General features: G+C 45.8%; 1 protein-coding gene across 2 annotated transcripts; it reads right to left on the reverse strand.

The window, feature by feature from the left end:
* Positions 1–2,621: 2,621 nt before the first annotated feature.
* On the reverse strand, positions 2,622–17,578 carry Cnih4 (cornichon family AMPA receptor auxiliary protein 4). Of its 2 annotated transcripts, XM_042672413.1 has the most exons (5): positions 17,287–17,446; positions 12,944–13,012; positions 10,416–10,528; positions 3,545–3,685; positions 2,622–2,787 (listed from the first exon to the last, which is right to left on the reverse strand). In XM_042672413.1, the coding sequence occupies exons 1-5, from the start codon at positions 17,353–17,355 to the stop codon at positions 2,760–2,762; spliced, it is 420 nt and encodes a 139-aa protein (XP_042528347.1). In that variant the 5' UTR covers positions 17,356–17,446; the 3' UTR covers positions 2,622–2,759. The 2 variants fall into 2 exon arrangements, with proteins under 2 accessions (XP_042528347.1, XP_042528348.1); XM_042672414.1 differs by lacking the exon at positions 2,622–2,787 and having other exon boundaries at positions 3,545–3,638; positions 17,287–17,578.

Consider the following 17,578-nt stretch of genomic DNA (forward strand, 5'->3'; position numbering starts at 1 on the left):
GAGGATTATGGTTCAAAGCCAACCCAGCCAGTTAGTTTCATGAGACATCTCCAGTAAACTCAGAAAATGCTGTGGCTCAAAGTGGTAGAGTATTACCCTTGAGTGAGAAACATCATGGACAGTGCCCAGGTCCTAAGTTCAGTGAGCCTCACAACTGACCAAATAAATCTACGTGTTGCCTGAGTAAGTTATCTTTTTCTAAGCTAAAAAACTGGTCTGATGATTTTATATCACAACAAAAAGCCTCTGAAAGTTAAAAACCTACTTCTGATAGGGGGAAAAAACCCCTTCATTCTTTAGGAAAAAATATCTGAACTTTTCCCTAGTAAGTACACCTCAATGTTGGGGGAAGGGGACATTTATTTTACTTATATCCCTATGTGTAGGTATAGGAATGTAAAGTCTTTTTTTAGTGAGATTTGTCAGACACCAAAGCCATTGAAGGAAAATTTTATTGAATAGTGAGAACCATAAATACACTACTGGGACCTGGAGCTAGTTTGCTGGGAAAACAAATTTTTTTTTTGTTTTTTTTTGGTCCGTCGTGGGATTTGAACTCTGGGCCTGGGTGCTGAGACAGCTCTTCAGCTCAAAGCTAGGAATCTACCACTTGAGCCACAATACCACTTCCTATTTTCTGGTTGGTTAATTGGAGGCAAGAGTCTTCACGAACTTTCTTGTCTGAGCTGGTTTTGAACCGTGATCCTCAGATCTCAGCCTCCTGAGTAGCTAAGTTCAGGTGTGAGCAACCAGCACCCAGCAGCAAATACTCTTAAGGAGATTGTTTTTTAAGCCTTAGCTATGCAGGTGAAGTAACTTCATTGCGGCCTCTTGACCCTTTTTCTGCCAATACAAAACTACCCCCCAATAATTTCTGTGACTCCAAAGAGGCCAAGAGAGAGAACAAAGCTAGTTTTGGCTAACATTTTCTTTGTGTGGCCAGGGCACTACTTCCATACAAAATATGGTCTATTTGTATGTGCAGTTTAGCGTAATAGCTCCCTTCTGTCTGAGGCTAGAGCCAATCCAGGCCCCAAAGGTCATTATCAGCATTTAACCTTTAGAAGGACCTCACACTTTGATTAGCCACCTAATTCTACCTCTTCGGATGCTGTCAAAGTGATCCTTTGCCTAAATACCAAAGCCGAAGATAACACTAAAGACACAAATCAGGACTTGGAATGATTTTTGAAGTTCACCTTCACACTGGAAGAACCAGAAAACATAGCTGAAGAAATTCAGTGTTTTCATCAAGGGCAAGTTTACAAATAAAGCTCTGAGGAACTGAGGGTTAGGTTCTGCTGTGCATATGAAATGGCTTGTATTGGTTCTCACAACTCACTGGTCAATGCAGAAGGGTTAATCTCAGCATTAAGCAGAGCATTACTAACACATTTTTTTGTTTTTGTCAGTTTTGGGGCCTGAACTCTGGGTCTGGGCACTGTCCGTCAGCTCTTCAGCTCAAGGATAGTGCTCTACCAATTGAGCCATAGCACCACTTCCAGCTTTTTCTGCTCATGTGGTGCTCAGGAATCGAACCCAGGGCCTCCTGCGTGCAAGGCAAGCACTCTACCACCGAGCCACCTTTCTAGCCCCCTAATGCGCTTTTTTAATGGACACTTAACTGAGCCACATCATGATTCCAATTGGTATCATCTTTACCAAATCTCTAAACCTATTAAAACATCAGCTGAGTACTGGTGGCTCCCTTCTGCAATCCTAGCTACTCACGGGACTGAGATCTGAGGATGATGGCTCCAAGCTACCCCAGGCAGCAAAGTCCCGAGACTTTTAAAATTACAAAACTAAGACCTGGCCAGAGCCAGAATAGAATTAGCCTTAGAGGTGACTGTGGACGTGTACTGGTTTTTAAATGAAAGCTCATGATAAAAATCTTGTTTTTAAATTTTATTTTCCTTTCTATAAGCAGGAATTACATTGTACCTGGACAAATGGCTTGAAAAGATTCACAAAGACTGCAATGAATTATATATATGTGTGTATATATGTGTGTGGGGGGGTCATTTTTTTGTATAACCTTCTTGTGTTAAGACTTAGCTAACATTTCCATAAATCCTTAAACTACAGTAACACAAAGTTGCCGCAACATTGGCAAAAAGGGTAATTTTCTCTTCTTTTTGTCAGTCATGGGGCTTGAAGTCTGGGCCTGGGCGCTGTCCCTGAGCCCTTCAGCTCAAGGCAAGTGCTCTACCACGTGAGCCACAGCACCACTTCTAGTTTTCTGGTGTTTCTTTGGGGTAAGAGGCTCACTGACTTTTCTTCCTGGGCTGGCTCTGGAGCTGGCTTTGAACAGCTATCCTCAGATCTCAGCCTCCTGAGTAGCTAGGATCACAGGTGTGAGCCACCAGTACCCGGCTCAATTGTCTTTCTTTTGTGCACATTAATACATTGTTCCGTGGTCTGACTTCAAGACAGCCCGTCTCATCTACTAAGTGTCCCTTTCAGATGTATTCTTTCTTTGGCAAGCAAGGTTGGCACATGTGCCTACTACTACTACACACACTACCATTTTCACTATACAGTTTGTGATACAGAAATAACTTCATATGCTGGGGTTCAGATTAAAGTTGAGAACCAGAAATTTATAAAAACTCAATTCATGTTTTTCAAATACTTTATATGGTAAAAATACAGCAAAAATAGGTATTTTGTTCAAAGACGAAAATATATACTGGTATGGTTACAGTTCTAAAGATGTTGTGTAGTGTGGGTTGACTTCAACCGTAGCTTCTGCACCCTCAGTCATTTATCAAAGCTAAAATCATGCTGTGGAAAGAAACCAACGGTACAGATGTTAGAAACACCCCCAGGGGAAAGGGAAGCATAGAATCAGTGGGCAAAAGGCGAACCAGTTCAGCAGTGGTACTCACTAGACACTGTGTTGGAAATGAACTGTACAACATGGGGAGGGGGAGACGCCAGGAGGAGAAAAACTGGGAGAAAATGAGGGAAGGGGTGACCCTGTTCAAAAGAAATGTACTAATTACTTATGTAACTGTAAGCCTTCAACCTCTACAATAAAATTTGTCCCTCAGTATCTGATGTGTCAGACTTGCATCCTTGAGCCACACGAATATTCCTTTGAGTACAAGATGATCAGACCTGTACTCACTAGACAAAGCTGACTATGCTGAAAATTAACTTTGGAGCAGGGACAGGAGGGAAAAACTGGGGAAAAATGAGGGAAGAGGTGACGCTGTCCAAAAAGAAAGTCTCAGGGCCTTTGCTGCCGTGGCTGGCTTTGCAGAGCGATGCTTCAATCTCAGCCTCCTGAGTGGCAAGGATGACAGGCAGGAGCCACTGTGCCTGGCTCAGGCACCTCCACTTTCATGTTTTTTGTAACACTTCAGAGTTGAAATTGGCAAGCTGCAGGCTTTCTGTATAAAGGGTTCTTCACAGCTAGCTCCTTTTGTGTCACCTAAAGTACCTTTCAGTGTCCTGACATCAGCCGTCACCCAGTAAATACATACTAGTGGATAGACGACATAGCATCTGGGAAGATGTCAGGGAACTTTATACTCACCTATAAAGATACATGAAGAAACAGAGCAAGTGGAAACCGAGCTTGATCATTGCCTCTTTCATATGTGACTTTAGCTGCCCTCGGTTGTGTATCTCTGTTGGGTCAAACACTCCCATGTTACCACTTGGCACCATAATGAACCTGATGAAGGACACACGTTTTAGATGGGGAATTCAGTCAGCACAGACACTGAAAAACAGGTGACTAACAGTGATCAACCTTAAAGGTGAGCTAGACATAAAGCATGTAACTGCCAGCCAAAGATGGAGTGATATTACAATGTTTTAGGATACTACTTAGTTTTCTTCTGTTGATTTTTGTTTCAACTCGCTGCTAACGGAAGAAAATATAGTAACATTCTGATGAGGATTTTTTTTTTTTTTGTCGGTCATGGGGCCTGAACTCTGGACCTTGGCTCTACCACTTGAGCTACAGTGCCACTTCGGTTTTCTGAGTGGTTCACTGGAGATAAGAGTCTCACAGACCTTTCCTGCCTGGACTGGCTTTGAACCGTGATCCTTAGATCTCAGCCTCCTGAGTATCTAAGATTACAGGCCTGAGCCACCGGCACCCAGCTTAGATGAGGATTTTTAATGCACTGAGACCTTTTGACCCATCTTCTGTTATTCCTACAGTTATTTCTCAGCAGCTCCAAAATCAAATCAATTTTATCAAGCTTTCAGAAACCTCCTTATGGAAATTGGGTTATTTCAGGAGAAAAAGTGCTTGCTATCTATGTAACGTGTCCTCAGTAATGTTTATGACCCTTCCTGTTCCCACAGCTCATGGCACCACTGTGGCTTGTGGCTTCCTTGCCCACCCACACGTCTATGAGATGAAGACCTCTCAAGTTTCATCAATCTAAAATTTTCACTCAAATACTAGAATGCCCTTATTTTGGTAGAGAGGATGTTGTCACTTAAATGCTCATGTAATATCTTCAGTCTCAGCCTTACCATTCTCTCACTTCTAGTTTAAAGAATGTTACTATTGCTGGGTGCCAGTGGCTCAGCCTGTAATCCTAGCTACTCAGAAGGCTGAGATCTGAGGATCATGGTTCAAAGCCAGCCCAGGCAGGAAAGTCTGTGAGACTCTGATCTCCAATAAACCACTAGAAAACCGGAAGTGGTGCTGTGGCTCAAGTGGTAGAGCACTTGCCTTGAGCTGAAGAGCTGAGGGACAGCACCAGAGTTCAAGCCACAAGACCAACAAAACAAACAAAAAAGAATGTTACTATTAAACCAGTGGCTCATGCTTGTAATCCTAATCTGAAGATCTATGTTTGAAGCCTGTGCAGGCAGTAAAATCCGTGAGACTCTTTTTTCCAATTAACCACCAGAACGATAGAAGGGGAGTTGTGGCTCAAAGTGGTAGAGCACTATTCTTGCACAAGAGAGCCCAGGGACCTTGCCCAGGCCCTGCATTAAAGCTCCACAACGACACACCCCCTACAAAAAGAAGGAAAGACATGTTACTATTAGCCAGGTGCTGGCTCTCGAATGCAATCCTAGCTACTCAGGAGGCTGAGATTTGAGGATCAAAGCCAGCCGAGGCAGGAAAGTCCAAAAGACTCTTGTCTCCAATTAACCACCAGAAAACTAGAAGTGGTACTGTGGCTCAAAGTGGTAGAATTCAGCAAAAGCAAAAAGGACCTACATAAAAAATAATTCTTAAAAATGTTACTATTTTCTTTGTGGTCCTTAAAAACTTACTGGATTTTTCTCTTATCTTTCATAGCCAGTCTATTAAAGTCTTTTATATTTTTCATTTTATCTATTTATTTTTTGGGTCCGGTCATGGGGCCTGAACTCTGGGCCTGGGTGCTGTCCCTCAGTTCTTCAGCTCAACACTAGCGCTCTACCATCTGAGCCACAGTGCCACTTCCGGCTTTTTTTCCCCCTGCTTATGTGGTGCTAAGGAATCGAACCCAGGGCCTAAGGCATGCAAGGCAAGCGCTCTACCATTGAGCCACCTTCCTAGCCCCATTAAAGTCTTTTTCATGCTTTCTTCATACTACATATATGTAATTGTTCATTTCATTTCCACTAACATTACCCTGTGTCTTTTTTGTTTTTGTTGTTCCAAGGTTTTTTGTTTCTGGTTTATTATTATTATTCTTTATTTTGTGCTCATCCTGGGGCTTGAACTCAGGTCCTAGTGCTGTCCTTTAGCTTTTGTGCTCAAGACTAGAGCTCTACCAATTGAGCCTTAGTTCCATTTATGGCTTTTTTTGATGTTTATTTGGAGATAAGAGTCTCATGGAGTTTCCTGCATAGGCTGGCTTTGAACCACGATCCTCTCAGCCACCTGAGTAGCTGACAGGCAAGAGCCACTGGCTGGGCCAAGCTTGTTCCTGTTTCTTATCCCATTTCCCAAATTTGTTTCTCTCCCTTTAGCTCTTCTGTATCCAATCAATACTTCCAGAAAAAACAAAACAAAACTTTTCTTACACTGACTCAGGGCATTTATTACTTTTTTTATTCAATCATTCATTCATTTGGAGGTATTTATGTGCTCTCGTCCCCATTTTATAGCCAAAGAATCTGAGTTGCATAGAGGTTAATAACTTGCCGGAGTCCACATAATTAACTATGAGGTTAAAATCTAAACCCAAGCAGTCTGGTTCTGTGAGCTGCATTTTTTTAACTAATTTTTTTTTTTATCATTAAGTAGGTGTACAGAGGAGTTGTCATTTAACAAAGCAGTTTTAGAATACAATATAACTCAATGTCGCCCTTCTCTAGTTTGTTTTTATTAGTATGCATTCATTGTATACTAATAGATTTCACTGTACCCTTTCTGGAGGTTTTCTTTGGTTGGTTGTGGAGCCTGAACTCTGGGCCTGGGCCTTGTCCCTGAGTTCTTTTGCTCAAGGGTAGTGCTCTACCACTTTGAACTACAGTGTCACTTTTTTTGAGTTTTCTAGTAGTTAATTGGAGAGAAGAGTCTCAGGTTTCTCCTGTCTTGGTTGGTGACCCACTAGCCCCTAGCTTTACTGTAACATTTCCACACATGTATACAATGTATCCTGATTAAATTCATCCCTTATGTCACTCTTATGCCATTCCTTCCGTCCGTCCGTCCGTCCCTTCCTCATTCTTTTCTTTTCCCTTCTCTTTTTTCTCCCTCCCTTCCTTCCTTCTTTCCTCTCTTTTTTCTCTCCTTTCTTCATTTTGGTGCCAGTCCTGGGGATTGAACTTAGGGTTTGGGAGCTGTCTCTGAATGTTTGTGCTCAAGGCTAGCATTCTACCACTTGAGGCACAGCTCCACTTCCAGCTTTTTGCTGGGTAATTAGAGATAAGAGTCTCATGGACTTTCCTTTCTGGGCTGGCTTTCAAAGGTGATCCTCAGATCTCAGCCTCCTGGGTAGCTAGGATTACTTGATTTTAGTTTTTTTTGCTCACAGCTGGTGCTCTACTACTTGAGTGATGCCTCCAGTTGGCATTTTGTTGGTTAACTGGAGGTGGAATCTCTCAGGGTTTTCTGCCTGGGCTGGCTTCAAACACAGTTCTCAGATCCTAGTCTCTGAATAGCTAGAGTTCCAGGTATGAGGCACTAGCACCCGTTTTTTTAACCTTTTAAAAACCTGTGACCAGCAGAACTGACAGGCAACCTGTTACTGCAGTTGTGAGGATGTTAAGCACACATGATCTTTGTTTTTATTATTAACAGGAAAAGAAATTTTTATAATTGACTTCATAGAGTCTTTTACAATACTCTATATGTATTCTACACAAAGAATTCAAGCCAAAACTCTTCTAGCACATTTATAGTGTGGTCTGAGAAATACCAAGACCCATGGTCTCAGATTCCAGTATCCATTCTCATTCTCAAATGTACATTTTACTTAAAAGAAATCATAGGGTTACAGATATATGCTAAAAAAAAAAATCTGCATGGGACCAGGCCTAGTGGGTGACAAGTATCTGTAATTCCACCACTCAGGAGGCCAGGGCAGGAAGAGTATGAGCATGGGTTACATAGCAAGACTCTGCCTCAAAACACCACCACTAGAATCTGGTGAGGAACTGGCCTTCAAAACACCACCACCAGCAGGGCACTGGTGGCTCACACCTGTAATCCTATCTACTAAGGAGGCTGAGTAGAGCAAGAAGCATATGTTCATATTTAGAGTATGGATGTATGGAACTGATCATGTAATACCAATAAAAAACCTGAAAAAAAATAGTAAGATCCTTCCCCAGGATACCAACATACTGGAAAGAGGTATGCAGCTCAGATTCCAGTCCCTTGATCTTGGAAAGTTCCTTAATCAAAATCCACTCCTTTCCTCATCTCTAATACATCCTGTGTGTGTCCTTTTGTGTGTCCTAATGCCCTCCAATGCTTTAGTCCTTTTTATTTTAACTGTACTTTACAATATCATGCTTAAGAATCAGCCAGGGAAAGCCAGGCGTCAGTGGCTCATGCCTGTAATCCTAGCTACTCAGGAGCTTGAGATCTGAGGATTGCAGTTCACAGCCAGCCAGGGCAGGAAAGTCTGTGAGACATAGAAAACTGCAAGTGCCCAGGCCCAGAGTTCAAGCCCCACGACCTCCCCCCCCACCCCCCAAAAAAAGAATCAGCTAATGAAAAATGGCTTTTCCCAAAAATCTAGATAGAAAACCAAACCACTAACACACAAATAAATCCAGCATGTAGTAATGTAGTACAGTACATGCCTATAATCCCTGCACTCAGGGGAGGGTAAAACAGGAAGACTGGAACAGTGAGACTGACTCAGTAAGCAAAAGAAGACAAAACAACAAACACTACAACTGATCATGCCAGTAAACACCTAAATCCCAGCTACTTGCGGGTAAAGACTGGAAAATTAGTTTAAGGCAAGCTTGGCAAAGGATTAGTGGAATCCCCATCTTGACTAACAAGCCAGGCACTGTGATGATGTATATGCTCCTACCGACGTGTGGAAGGATCACAATCCAGGCCAAAAATACAACACCCGGCGAGAAAGAACCCATGGGGGAGGGTTCGAGGGGCAGAACACTCAACTGCTAAGTAAAAGACCCTAATGCCGGGGCTGGGAAGGTGGCTCAGTGGTAGAGCTCTTGCCTTGCATGCATGAGGCCCTGGGTTCGATTCCTCAGCACCACATAAGCAGAAAAAAAAAAAAAGCCGGAAGTGGCGCTGAGGCTCAAGTGGTAGGGTGCTAGCCTTGAGTCAAAGAGCTGAGGGACAGCGCCCAGGCCCAGAGTTCAGGCCCCACGACCGGACCAAAAAAAAACAAAAAAAAAAAGACCCTAATGCCAACCGTCAGTGCTGCAAAAATTATTCAATTTTTATTTTGTACTGGTCCTGGGGTTTGAACTGAAGGCCTGAGCACTGCCCCTGAAAATTCTGGCTTTGTGCTGGAAATAAAAGTCTTATGGACAGGCTGGGAAGGTGGCTTAGTGGTAGAGCGCTTGCCTTGCATGCATGAGGCCCTGGGTTCGATTCCTCAGCACCACATAAGCAAAAAGAAAAAAGCCGGAAGTGGCACTGTGGCTCAAATGGTAGGGTGCTAGCCTTGAGTCAAAGAGCTGAGGGACAGCGCCCAGGCCCAGAGTTCAGGCCCCACGACCGGACCCCCCCCCCAAAAAAGTCTTATGGACTTTCCTGCCTAGGCTGGCTTCAAACCATGGTCATCAGATCTCAGCCTTCTAAACATCAAGTACCTAATTAATTAAATTAATTAATTAACTGAATTAAAATAAACTCTAGATTTGTAAGCTTAGTTGTTATCGGTGGTGGTCATGGGGCATGAACTCTGGGCTGGGCGCTGTCCCTCAGCTCTTCAGCCCAAGGTGAGTGCTCTACCACTTGAGCCACGGCACCACTTCCATTTTTCTGGGGGTTAAGTGGAGATAAGAGTCAAGGAGTTTCCTTCCCAGGCTGGCTTTGAACTGCAATCCTCAGATCTCTGCCTCCTGAGTAGCTAGGATTATAGGCATGAACCACCAGTGTCTGTCTTCACTAAACTATTTTTGAACAAACTTCCAAATTGATTAAGTAAAAATACTTTATGTTAATTTGCCTTAGTTGTACAAAAAGCAGTGGAATTACCTAATAAGTTATAGGCATAAAAACTTAATTTGAGGGGCTGGGAATGTGGCTCAGTGGTACAGTGCTTGCCTTGCATGTATGAAGCCCTGGGTTCAATTCCTCAGTACCACATATACAGAAAAGGCTGGAAGTAGTGCTATGTCTCACGGGGTAGAGTGAGCAAGAGAAGTCCAGAAACAGTGCCTAGGCCCTGAGTTTAAGCCCCAGAACTAGCAAAAGAAAAAACAATCATTAAAATTAATAATAATAAATTTAAATAACTAAAATTAATAATGAAAAAAGGCATTATATTCTTAGGCTTTTGACTGTTCTTTGTGTGTGTGTGTGTGTGTGTGTGTGTGTGTGTGTGTGTGTTTTGTCAGTCCTGGGGCTTGAACTCAGGGCCTGGACACTGTCCCTGGGCTTCTTTTGCTCAAGGATAGCAATCTTCCATTTGAGCCACAGTGCCACTTCCAGCTTTTACTGTTTATGTGGTGCTGAAGAATTGAACCCAGGGCTTTATGCATGCTAGCCAAGCACTCTACCACTGAGCCACCTTCCCAGTCCTTTTGACTATTCTTCTAAATTCAAGTCCATGAAAACACATTTCATGAGTATTTAGACATCACAACTAAGCTTTACATATTTTACAAATTTATAGTACATGTGTACTGTACAAGACCAAGCCATGAAAACTGCCATTTGCCCAGTGTACCAAAGATTTATTCATATTTCAAAAAACATCTTTACTATTCCTTACTTCTGTAGAGAGCAGCCTGCTTGCTTATTTAGTTACTCCAATACTAAACAAGTAACAAACTTGACTTACCGATAAACATTCCAAGTGGCAACAGGTAGATTGAGAAGGAAGATGAACCAGTGCAGTGAAACAAGCATTAACACAGTGACAATGGTGTGGCCAATCAACTCTGGAGCTACCCACTGCAATGGAGGAACACAGCATTATACACCTCAACTCTGGAGCTACCCATTGCAATGGAGGAACACTGTGTTATACATCTCAACTCTGGAGCTACCACTGTAATGGAAGAACACAGTATTATAGATCTTACCTGACATGTTATTCGAAGCTATCTTAATGAACACACAGAAAACTTACAAGCTAGTGTTTCAAGATGATTAGACTCAGACACTCCTTCTGCTGTAACTGCTTATTCCATGCAAATACATCAAGATATAGCTTAAAAATAAAACACGTAGGAGGTGTGTGCTGGTGGTTGACAACTACAATCCTAGCAACTCAAGAGGCTGAAATGAAGAGGATCAAGATCTGAAGCCAGCTGGGGCAGAAAAGTCCCTGAGACTCTTCTCTCATATCAATAATCTAGAAGCAGAGTGCCCAGGCCCAGAGTTCAAGATCCACAAGAAAAAAAAAAAAAAAGCCAAGTGGTAGAGCATTAGCCCTAAAAAAAGCCAGCCAAAGCCAGGCACCAGTGGCTTATGCCTATAATGCTAGCTACTCTACTCAGGAGGCTGGAAACTGATGAGCATGGTTCAAAGCCAGGCAGGGCAGGAAAGTGTGTGGGGCCCTGACTTCAAGCCTCAGGACTAGCAAAAAAAAAGGAAAGGAAAAGAAATTTTAACTTTCCAGATAGAGTTCTTTTTGTTGTTATTGTTGTTTTTTGGTTGCAGGGCTTGAACTTGGGGCCTGGGCACTGTCCTTAAGATTTTTGGCTTAAAGCTAGAGTTCTACCAGTTCTACCATAGCAGTACTTGCAGTTTTCTGGTGATTAATTGCGGCTAAGAGTCTTAAGGACTTTCCTACCTGAGATTTTTTTTTTTGGTCTGTCATGGGGCTTGAACTCTGGGCCTGGGCGCTGTCCCTCAGCTCTTCAGCTCAAGGCTAGCGCTCTACTACTTGAGTCATAGCACCACTTCCAATTTTCTGAGTGGTTAATTGGAGATAAGAGTCTCATGGACTTTTTTGCCTGGGCTGGCTCTGAATCTCGATCCTCAGATCTCAGCCATCTGAGTAGCTAGGATTACAGGCGTGAGCCACTGGTGCCCAGCCCTTGGGATGTATTTGAACCGCGATCCTCAGATCTCAACCTCCTGAGTAACTAGGATTATACGCATGAACCACCAGTGCCTGGCTTGAGATACAGTTTTCCAAATGAAATATAATTTTATTTTCCACATGAGCTAGAAAAACTAGACTGAAAATGTGAAGACACAGAGGAATGTTTTTTAGGTCACTCTTAATGTACTTTCATCCAGAAAACCTGTCTGATCACCTCAAAACAAATCAAGAACAAATGGCTTCCTTGTATCTAGACAAGCTCTGCAGAGTACTTGTGCCAAAATGAAATCCTGACTAAAGGTAAAATGGCCCTGAGATATCAACTAACCAATCCATTTTTCCACAACCATACAAGAAAGGACTTTCACTCAACAAAAAGACCAATAAGCATTTTCCCAAGAGGAAAAAGGAGGTCTGAACACAGAAAACAAAAACAATGCCCACGCCTATAATCCTAGCTACTGAGGAGGCTGAGATCTAAGGATCGAGGTTCAAAGCCAGCCCAGGTAGGAAAGTCCAGAGACTCTTATCTCCAATAAACCACTCAAAAACCGGAAGTGGCTCTGTGGCTCAAGCAGTAGAGCACTTGGCTTGAGCTGAAGAGATGAGGGACAGCACCCAGGCCCAGAGTTTAAGCCCCACAACTGACCAAAAAAAGAAAACAAAACAAAAAACAATGTCCTGGGTGCTGGGAAGGTGGCTCAGTGGTAGAGTGCTTGCCTTGCATGCATGAGGCCCTGGGCTTGAATCCTCAGCACCACACAAACAGTAAAAGCCAGAAGTGGTGCTATGGCTCAAGTGGTAGAGCACTAGCCTTGAAGAACTGAGGGACAGCACCAAGGCCCAGAGTTCAGGCCCAGGACTGACCAAAAAAAACTACAACAATGCCCTTCATAAACAATCTTTACTTTGTGTGAGTAATGATATTGTCTATTATGACAACAGAACCAGGAAGGATCATGCAGAGTTAAAAATGAAACTTAAGTCTTCAAAAAAGCTGGGTGCTGGTGGCTCACGCCTATAATCCTAGCTATTCAGGAGGCTGAGATCTGAAGATCCAGTCCAACAGCATGCCTAGCAGACAAATCCATGAGACTCTCATCTCCAATTAAAACACCAAAAAGCCAGAAGTGGTGGTGTGGCCCGAGTGGTAAAGAGCTAGCTTTGAGCAAGAGTTCAGGGACAGCACTCAGGCCCTGACCATAACCCTAAGGACTGGCACCAAAAGTACATATACTTGTTATTTATAATAATCTTTAATATAGAAAATGAAGAGCTGACTTCAATGCCAAAAAATAAGCAAAGAAACATCTTACCTTGTTTAATTTTGAGCAACATGATCTAGCATTAATATAATCACATTCTAAATCAGACAATGTAATTATCTGGTAATCAAGTTAAGGAACTGTACTTCTCATATGACAAGTACTTAAGTTTCAGAAAGTCATTCTAGCTGCGTCAAAATTAAATCTGAGGTGAAATTTTTAGTTATTTCCTTAAAGTATGCTCATGAGTCAAGTCATTCTCACTCATGTTCTTTCAACAAACTATTTTCACAAAGTAATCATTTTACACTCAAGTCTAATCTAACACATACCAGATCATTTACCCATGAGATCCTAAATGTGGAACAGATAAAAATCTGGGGACTTGGAACATACTTTACGGGTTGAGCTCTATGAAGTTCTGGGTTTTATCCCCAGCAGCCCAAGAAAATAAATTTTAAATGTGGACTAGATATTAAAAAAAAAAAAAAAAAAAAAAAACTCTTAAAATCTTTTTTTTTTTTGGGTCCAGTCATGGGGCCTGAACTCTGGGCCTGGGCGCTGTCCTTCAGCTCTTCAGCTCAAGGCTAGCGCTCTACCACTTGTGCTACAGCGCCACTTCCGGCTTTTTTCTTTTTGCATATGTGGTACTGAGGAATCGAACCCAGGGCCTCATGCATGCAAGGCAAGCGCTCTACCACTGAGCCACCTTCCCAGCCCCTCTTAAAATCTTAAAAATATGAATAAGGTTGGAGCCTTCAGTTCAGTCCAAATCTCTGTAAAAAGAAAGAAAAAAAAAAAGCTGGGCGCTGGTGGCTTATGCCAGTGGCATATTTAGGAGACTGAGATATGGCAAGAAAGTCTAAGAGACTCTTATATCTAATCAAACACATGCACAAGCCCAAAATGGTAGGGTGCCAGCCTTGAGCGGAAAAAGCTAAGGGACAGTACCCAATCCTTGAGTTCAAGCCCCAGCACTGGCACACACATACACACACACACACACAAATCACAGATGAGGGGTTTGGAAGGTGGCTCAGTGGTAAAGTACTTGCCTTGCATGCATGAGGCCCTGGGTTCGATTTCCCAGCACCATATAAGGAAAAAGAAAAAAGCTGGAAGTGGCGTTGTGCCTCAACTGGTAGAGCGCTAGCCTTGAGCTGAAGTGCTGAGGGACAGCGCCTAGGCCCAGAGTTCAGGCCCCATGACCGGACCCCCCCCCCCCCCAAAAAAAAAAAAAATCACAGATGATTCCAAACTCTTAACAAAAAGCATATACTAGTGGTTCACGCCAGTAATCCTAGCTACTTGGGAGGCTGAGATCTGAGGACCACCAGCCCAGGCAGGAAAGCACATAAGACTCACCGCTAATTAACCACCAGAAAACCATAAAGGGGGCTAGGACTCCAAGTTTTAGGTACAGTGCTAGCCCTTGAGCAAGAGCTCAGAGACAGCACCCAGGTCCTGAGTTCAAGCCTCATGGGGGAGGGTGGCAATCTACTCTAAAATTAAGTGGGGAGCCAGTGGCTCATGCTTGTAATCCTAGCGACTAAGAAGGCTGAAATCTGAGCATCATGGTTCAAAGTCAGTTGTGGCAAGAAAGTTCATGAGTCTGTATCTCCAATTAACCACTAGAAAACCGGAAGTGGCACTGTGGTTCAAGTGGCAGAGTGCTTGCCTTGAGCTGAAGAGCTGAGGGACAGCCCAAGTTTCCTACAAATACCATAATATGCCCAATTTTATCGAAACACACCCTAAAGCTGGGCCCTGGTGTTTCATGCCTATAATCCTAGCTATTCAGGAGACTGAGGTCTCAGGGTCTTGGTTCAAAGCTAGCTGGGGCAGAAATATTAAAACAAAACAAACCCCAAAGATAACCTTACTGTCTACCAGTCTACCAATGTTGAATTTTCCATTTAGCATTTTCCTATAGTATAAGCTATTTTATGTATTTTTGTTTGTTTAGGCACAAAGCTGGCACTCTACCATTAGAGCTACTGCTCCATTTCCAGTTTTGTTCTGCCACTCCTTGGGCTTGAACTCATGACCCGGGCACTGTCTCTGAGCTTTTGTGCTCAAGGCTAGCATTTGACCACTTTGAGCCACAGTTCCATTTTCAGCTTTTGGTGTTTATTGCAGATTATAATTTCATGGACTTTCCTGCCCAGCTTACTTTGAACCATGATCTCAGCCTCCTGGGAAGCTAAGCCACTTCAGTTATTTGAGGTATTTAATGGGAGATAAGATTCTCAGACTTCCCTGCCTAGGTTGGGTTCAAACTGCCATTGTCAGATCTCAATCTCCTTTACACCTGGCTATTTTACATTTTAAAATTTTGAAAACAGCCGGGTGCCCGGTGCTCATGCCTGTAATCCTAGCTACTCAGGAGGCTGAGGATCACAGTTCAAAGCCAGTCCAGGCAGGAAAGACCATGAAAGTCTTATTTCCAATAAACCACTAGAAAACCAGAAGTGGTGCTGTGGCTCATCAGTAGTGTTCACTTTTGAGTTGAAGAGCTGAGGGACAGAGCCCAGGCCGAGTTCAAGCCCCATGACCAATCGAAAAAAAATAAAGTAAAATTCAAAACTACGAAAAATTGGGGTTCTTAGCTTTTCCTTTTTTTTTTTTGCTTTCTGCCAGTCTTGGTGTATGAACTCAGGCTATAGGTGCTGTCCGTGGGCTTCTTTTGCTAGTGCTCTACCATCTGAGCCACAACTCTACTTCTGGTTTTCTGGTGGTTAATTGGAGATAAAAGTCTCACAGAGGGCTGGGAAGGTGGCAGAGCACTTGCCTTGCATGCCTGAGGCCCTGGGTTCAATTCCTCAGCACCACATAAGCAAAAAGAAAAAAGCCGGAAGTGGTGCTGTGGCTCAAGTGGTAGAGCGCTAGCCTTGAGCCCAGAGTTCAAGCCCTACGAACGGACCCTCCCCCCCCCAAAAAAAAAGTCTCACAGACTTTTCTTGCCCACACAGGCTTCAAACAAAGGTCCTCAGGTCTGAGTCTCCTGTGTGAGCCACCAGCTCCAAGTTTCATTGCTGAGTGTATTACAGATCCAGTTCCGTATCACAAGAGGCACAAAAGATCATTAGACTTAGGCAAAGGGGAAGTGGAGAAGGAAACAGGCAATTACGTCCCTAACCTAACTAAGGGCACTTCTCACGAGAAACCATGGCGGTAAAAACTGCTGCTCAGGTAGAGGTGGAAGCGGACAGAAGAGCGCTATTACACCCCGGCTACGGCATGCGCCGAGGCAGGTGTCTCGCACATTCTCACCGTACATATCTAGGAAAATCAGAGTTCCTCGCTCATTTTTCCTGCCTGAAATTATAGTGATTTAAAACTAGATTGCAGCCGGGCCTGTGACCCCAGCTACCCGGGTGGCTGGGGTGGCAGAGCCACAGCTCAAGACCAGCCCAGGCAGAGGCCTGAGGGGCGCCTGGGCGGCAGCGGGCTCGGCTGAAAGCAGCACCGCACGATTCGCACCCAACCCCGAACGCCCGGTGACTACACGGCCGCACGGCAGGAAGCCGAGGGGCGGCCACGGAAAACCCGGGGTGCCGTGCACTGACGAGCCTCCGGCAGCGCGAGCGCCTCGCGCCGCGGTCAGGGGCGCCCGGCCCGCCCGTCTCCTCCGGGGCAATCGCCCCGCCAGCGCCCACAGCCCGCCACCCACGCGGGGAACCCCCGCCTTTGTCTCCAGAGGCAGCTCCAGGGCGGCCGCAGGGCCGGGCCGGGCGGGGCGGGGCGGGGCCGGCTCCGGGACCGAGCGCAGCAGGCCCGGCCCCAGCGTCCCCGAGCTCCGGGCCCGAGCAGTGCAGGCCCAGCTCCGGAGCTCCGAGATCGCGCGCGGCAGGCCCAGCTCCGGAGCCCCGGGCCCGAGCGGGGCAGGCCCAGCTCCGGAGCCCCGGGCCCGAGCGGGGCAGGCCCAGCTCCGGAGCCCCGGGCCCGAGCGGGGCAGGTCCAGCTCCGGAGCCCCGGGCCCGAGCGGGGCAGGCCCAGCTCCGGAGCTCCGAGATCGCGCGCGGCAGGCCCAGCTCCGGAGCCCCGGGACAGCGCGCGGGGCAGGTCCAGCTCCGGAGCCCCGGGCCCGAGCGGGGCAGGTCCAGCTCCGGAGCCCCGGGCCCGAGCGGGGCAGGTCCAGCTCCGGAGCTCCGAGATCGCGCGCGGCAGGTCCACCTCCGGAGCCCCGGCACCGCGCGCGGCAGGCCCAGCTCCGGAGCCCCAGGACCGCGCAGGTGGACAGGGTCCGGGGCCCCGGGACCGCGCGCGGCAGGCCCGGCTCGGGAGCGCCGGGAGCAAGGACGGTGCAGGGCCTGCCGGGCGGCCTGCTGCGCTCCCACGCCCGCTCTAAGCCCCGGGCCATCTGGGCCTCACCACGCTCAAGGAAAGGATACGAAGTAGACGGAGAGGAAGATGAGCGCGCAGCAATCTAGGAGAGAGAAGACGAACACGACCGCCTCCATCCTCCGCCGCCGCCGCTCCTCCCGTCAAACCTGCGCGGGTCCGCACAGCCTGATAGGCCGGCGTCCGTCCCGCTCCTGGCCTGCGGGGCGTGGGGGGCAGCCCCGCGGCATGCTGGGAGTTGTAGTCCGTCGGGAAGGCAGCCGCCCCGGGTCCTCGCTGGGAAGTGCGGCGGCTCTGCCCACCCACGGGCGGGGCCTCCGACCTACTTGCTGTGGGCAGCTC

This window comes from Dipodomys spectabilis, unplaced genomic scaffold (genome assembly GCF_019054845.1).
Source record: "Dipodomys spectabilis isolate Male_0828 unplaced genomic scaffold, ASM1905484v1 ptg000706l, whole genome shotgun sequence".
Lineage (NCBI taxonomy): Eukaryota > Metazoa > Chordata > Mammalia > Rodentia > Heteromyidae > Dipodomys > Dipodomys spectabilis.

Coding starts and splice junctions, on each gene's coding strand:
- Cnih4 (XM_042672413.1), bottom strand. CDS start 17,355: ATGGAGGCGGTCGTGTTCGTCTTCTCTCTCCTAGATTGCTGCGCGCTC. Junction 13,013..17,286: donor TCTTCCTCTCCGTCTACTTC/GTATCCTTTCCT, acceptor CTTGATTACCAG/ATAATTACATTGTCTGATTT. Junction 2,788..3,544: donor TTCTTCATGTATCTTTATAG/GTGAGTATAAAG, acceptor TTCTTTCCACAG/CATGATTTTAGCTTTGATAA.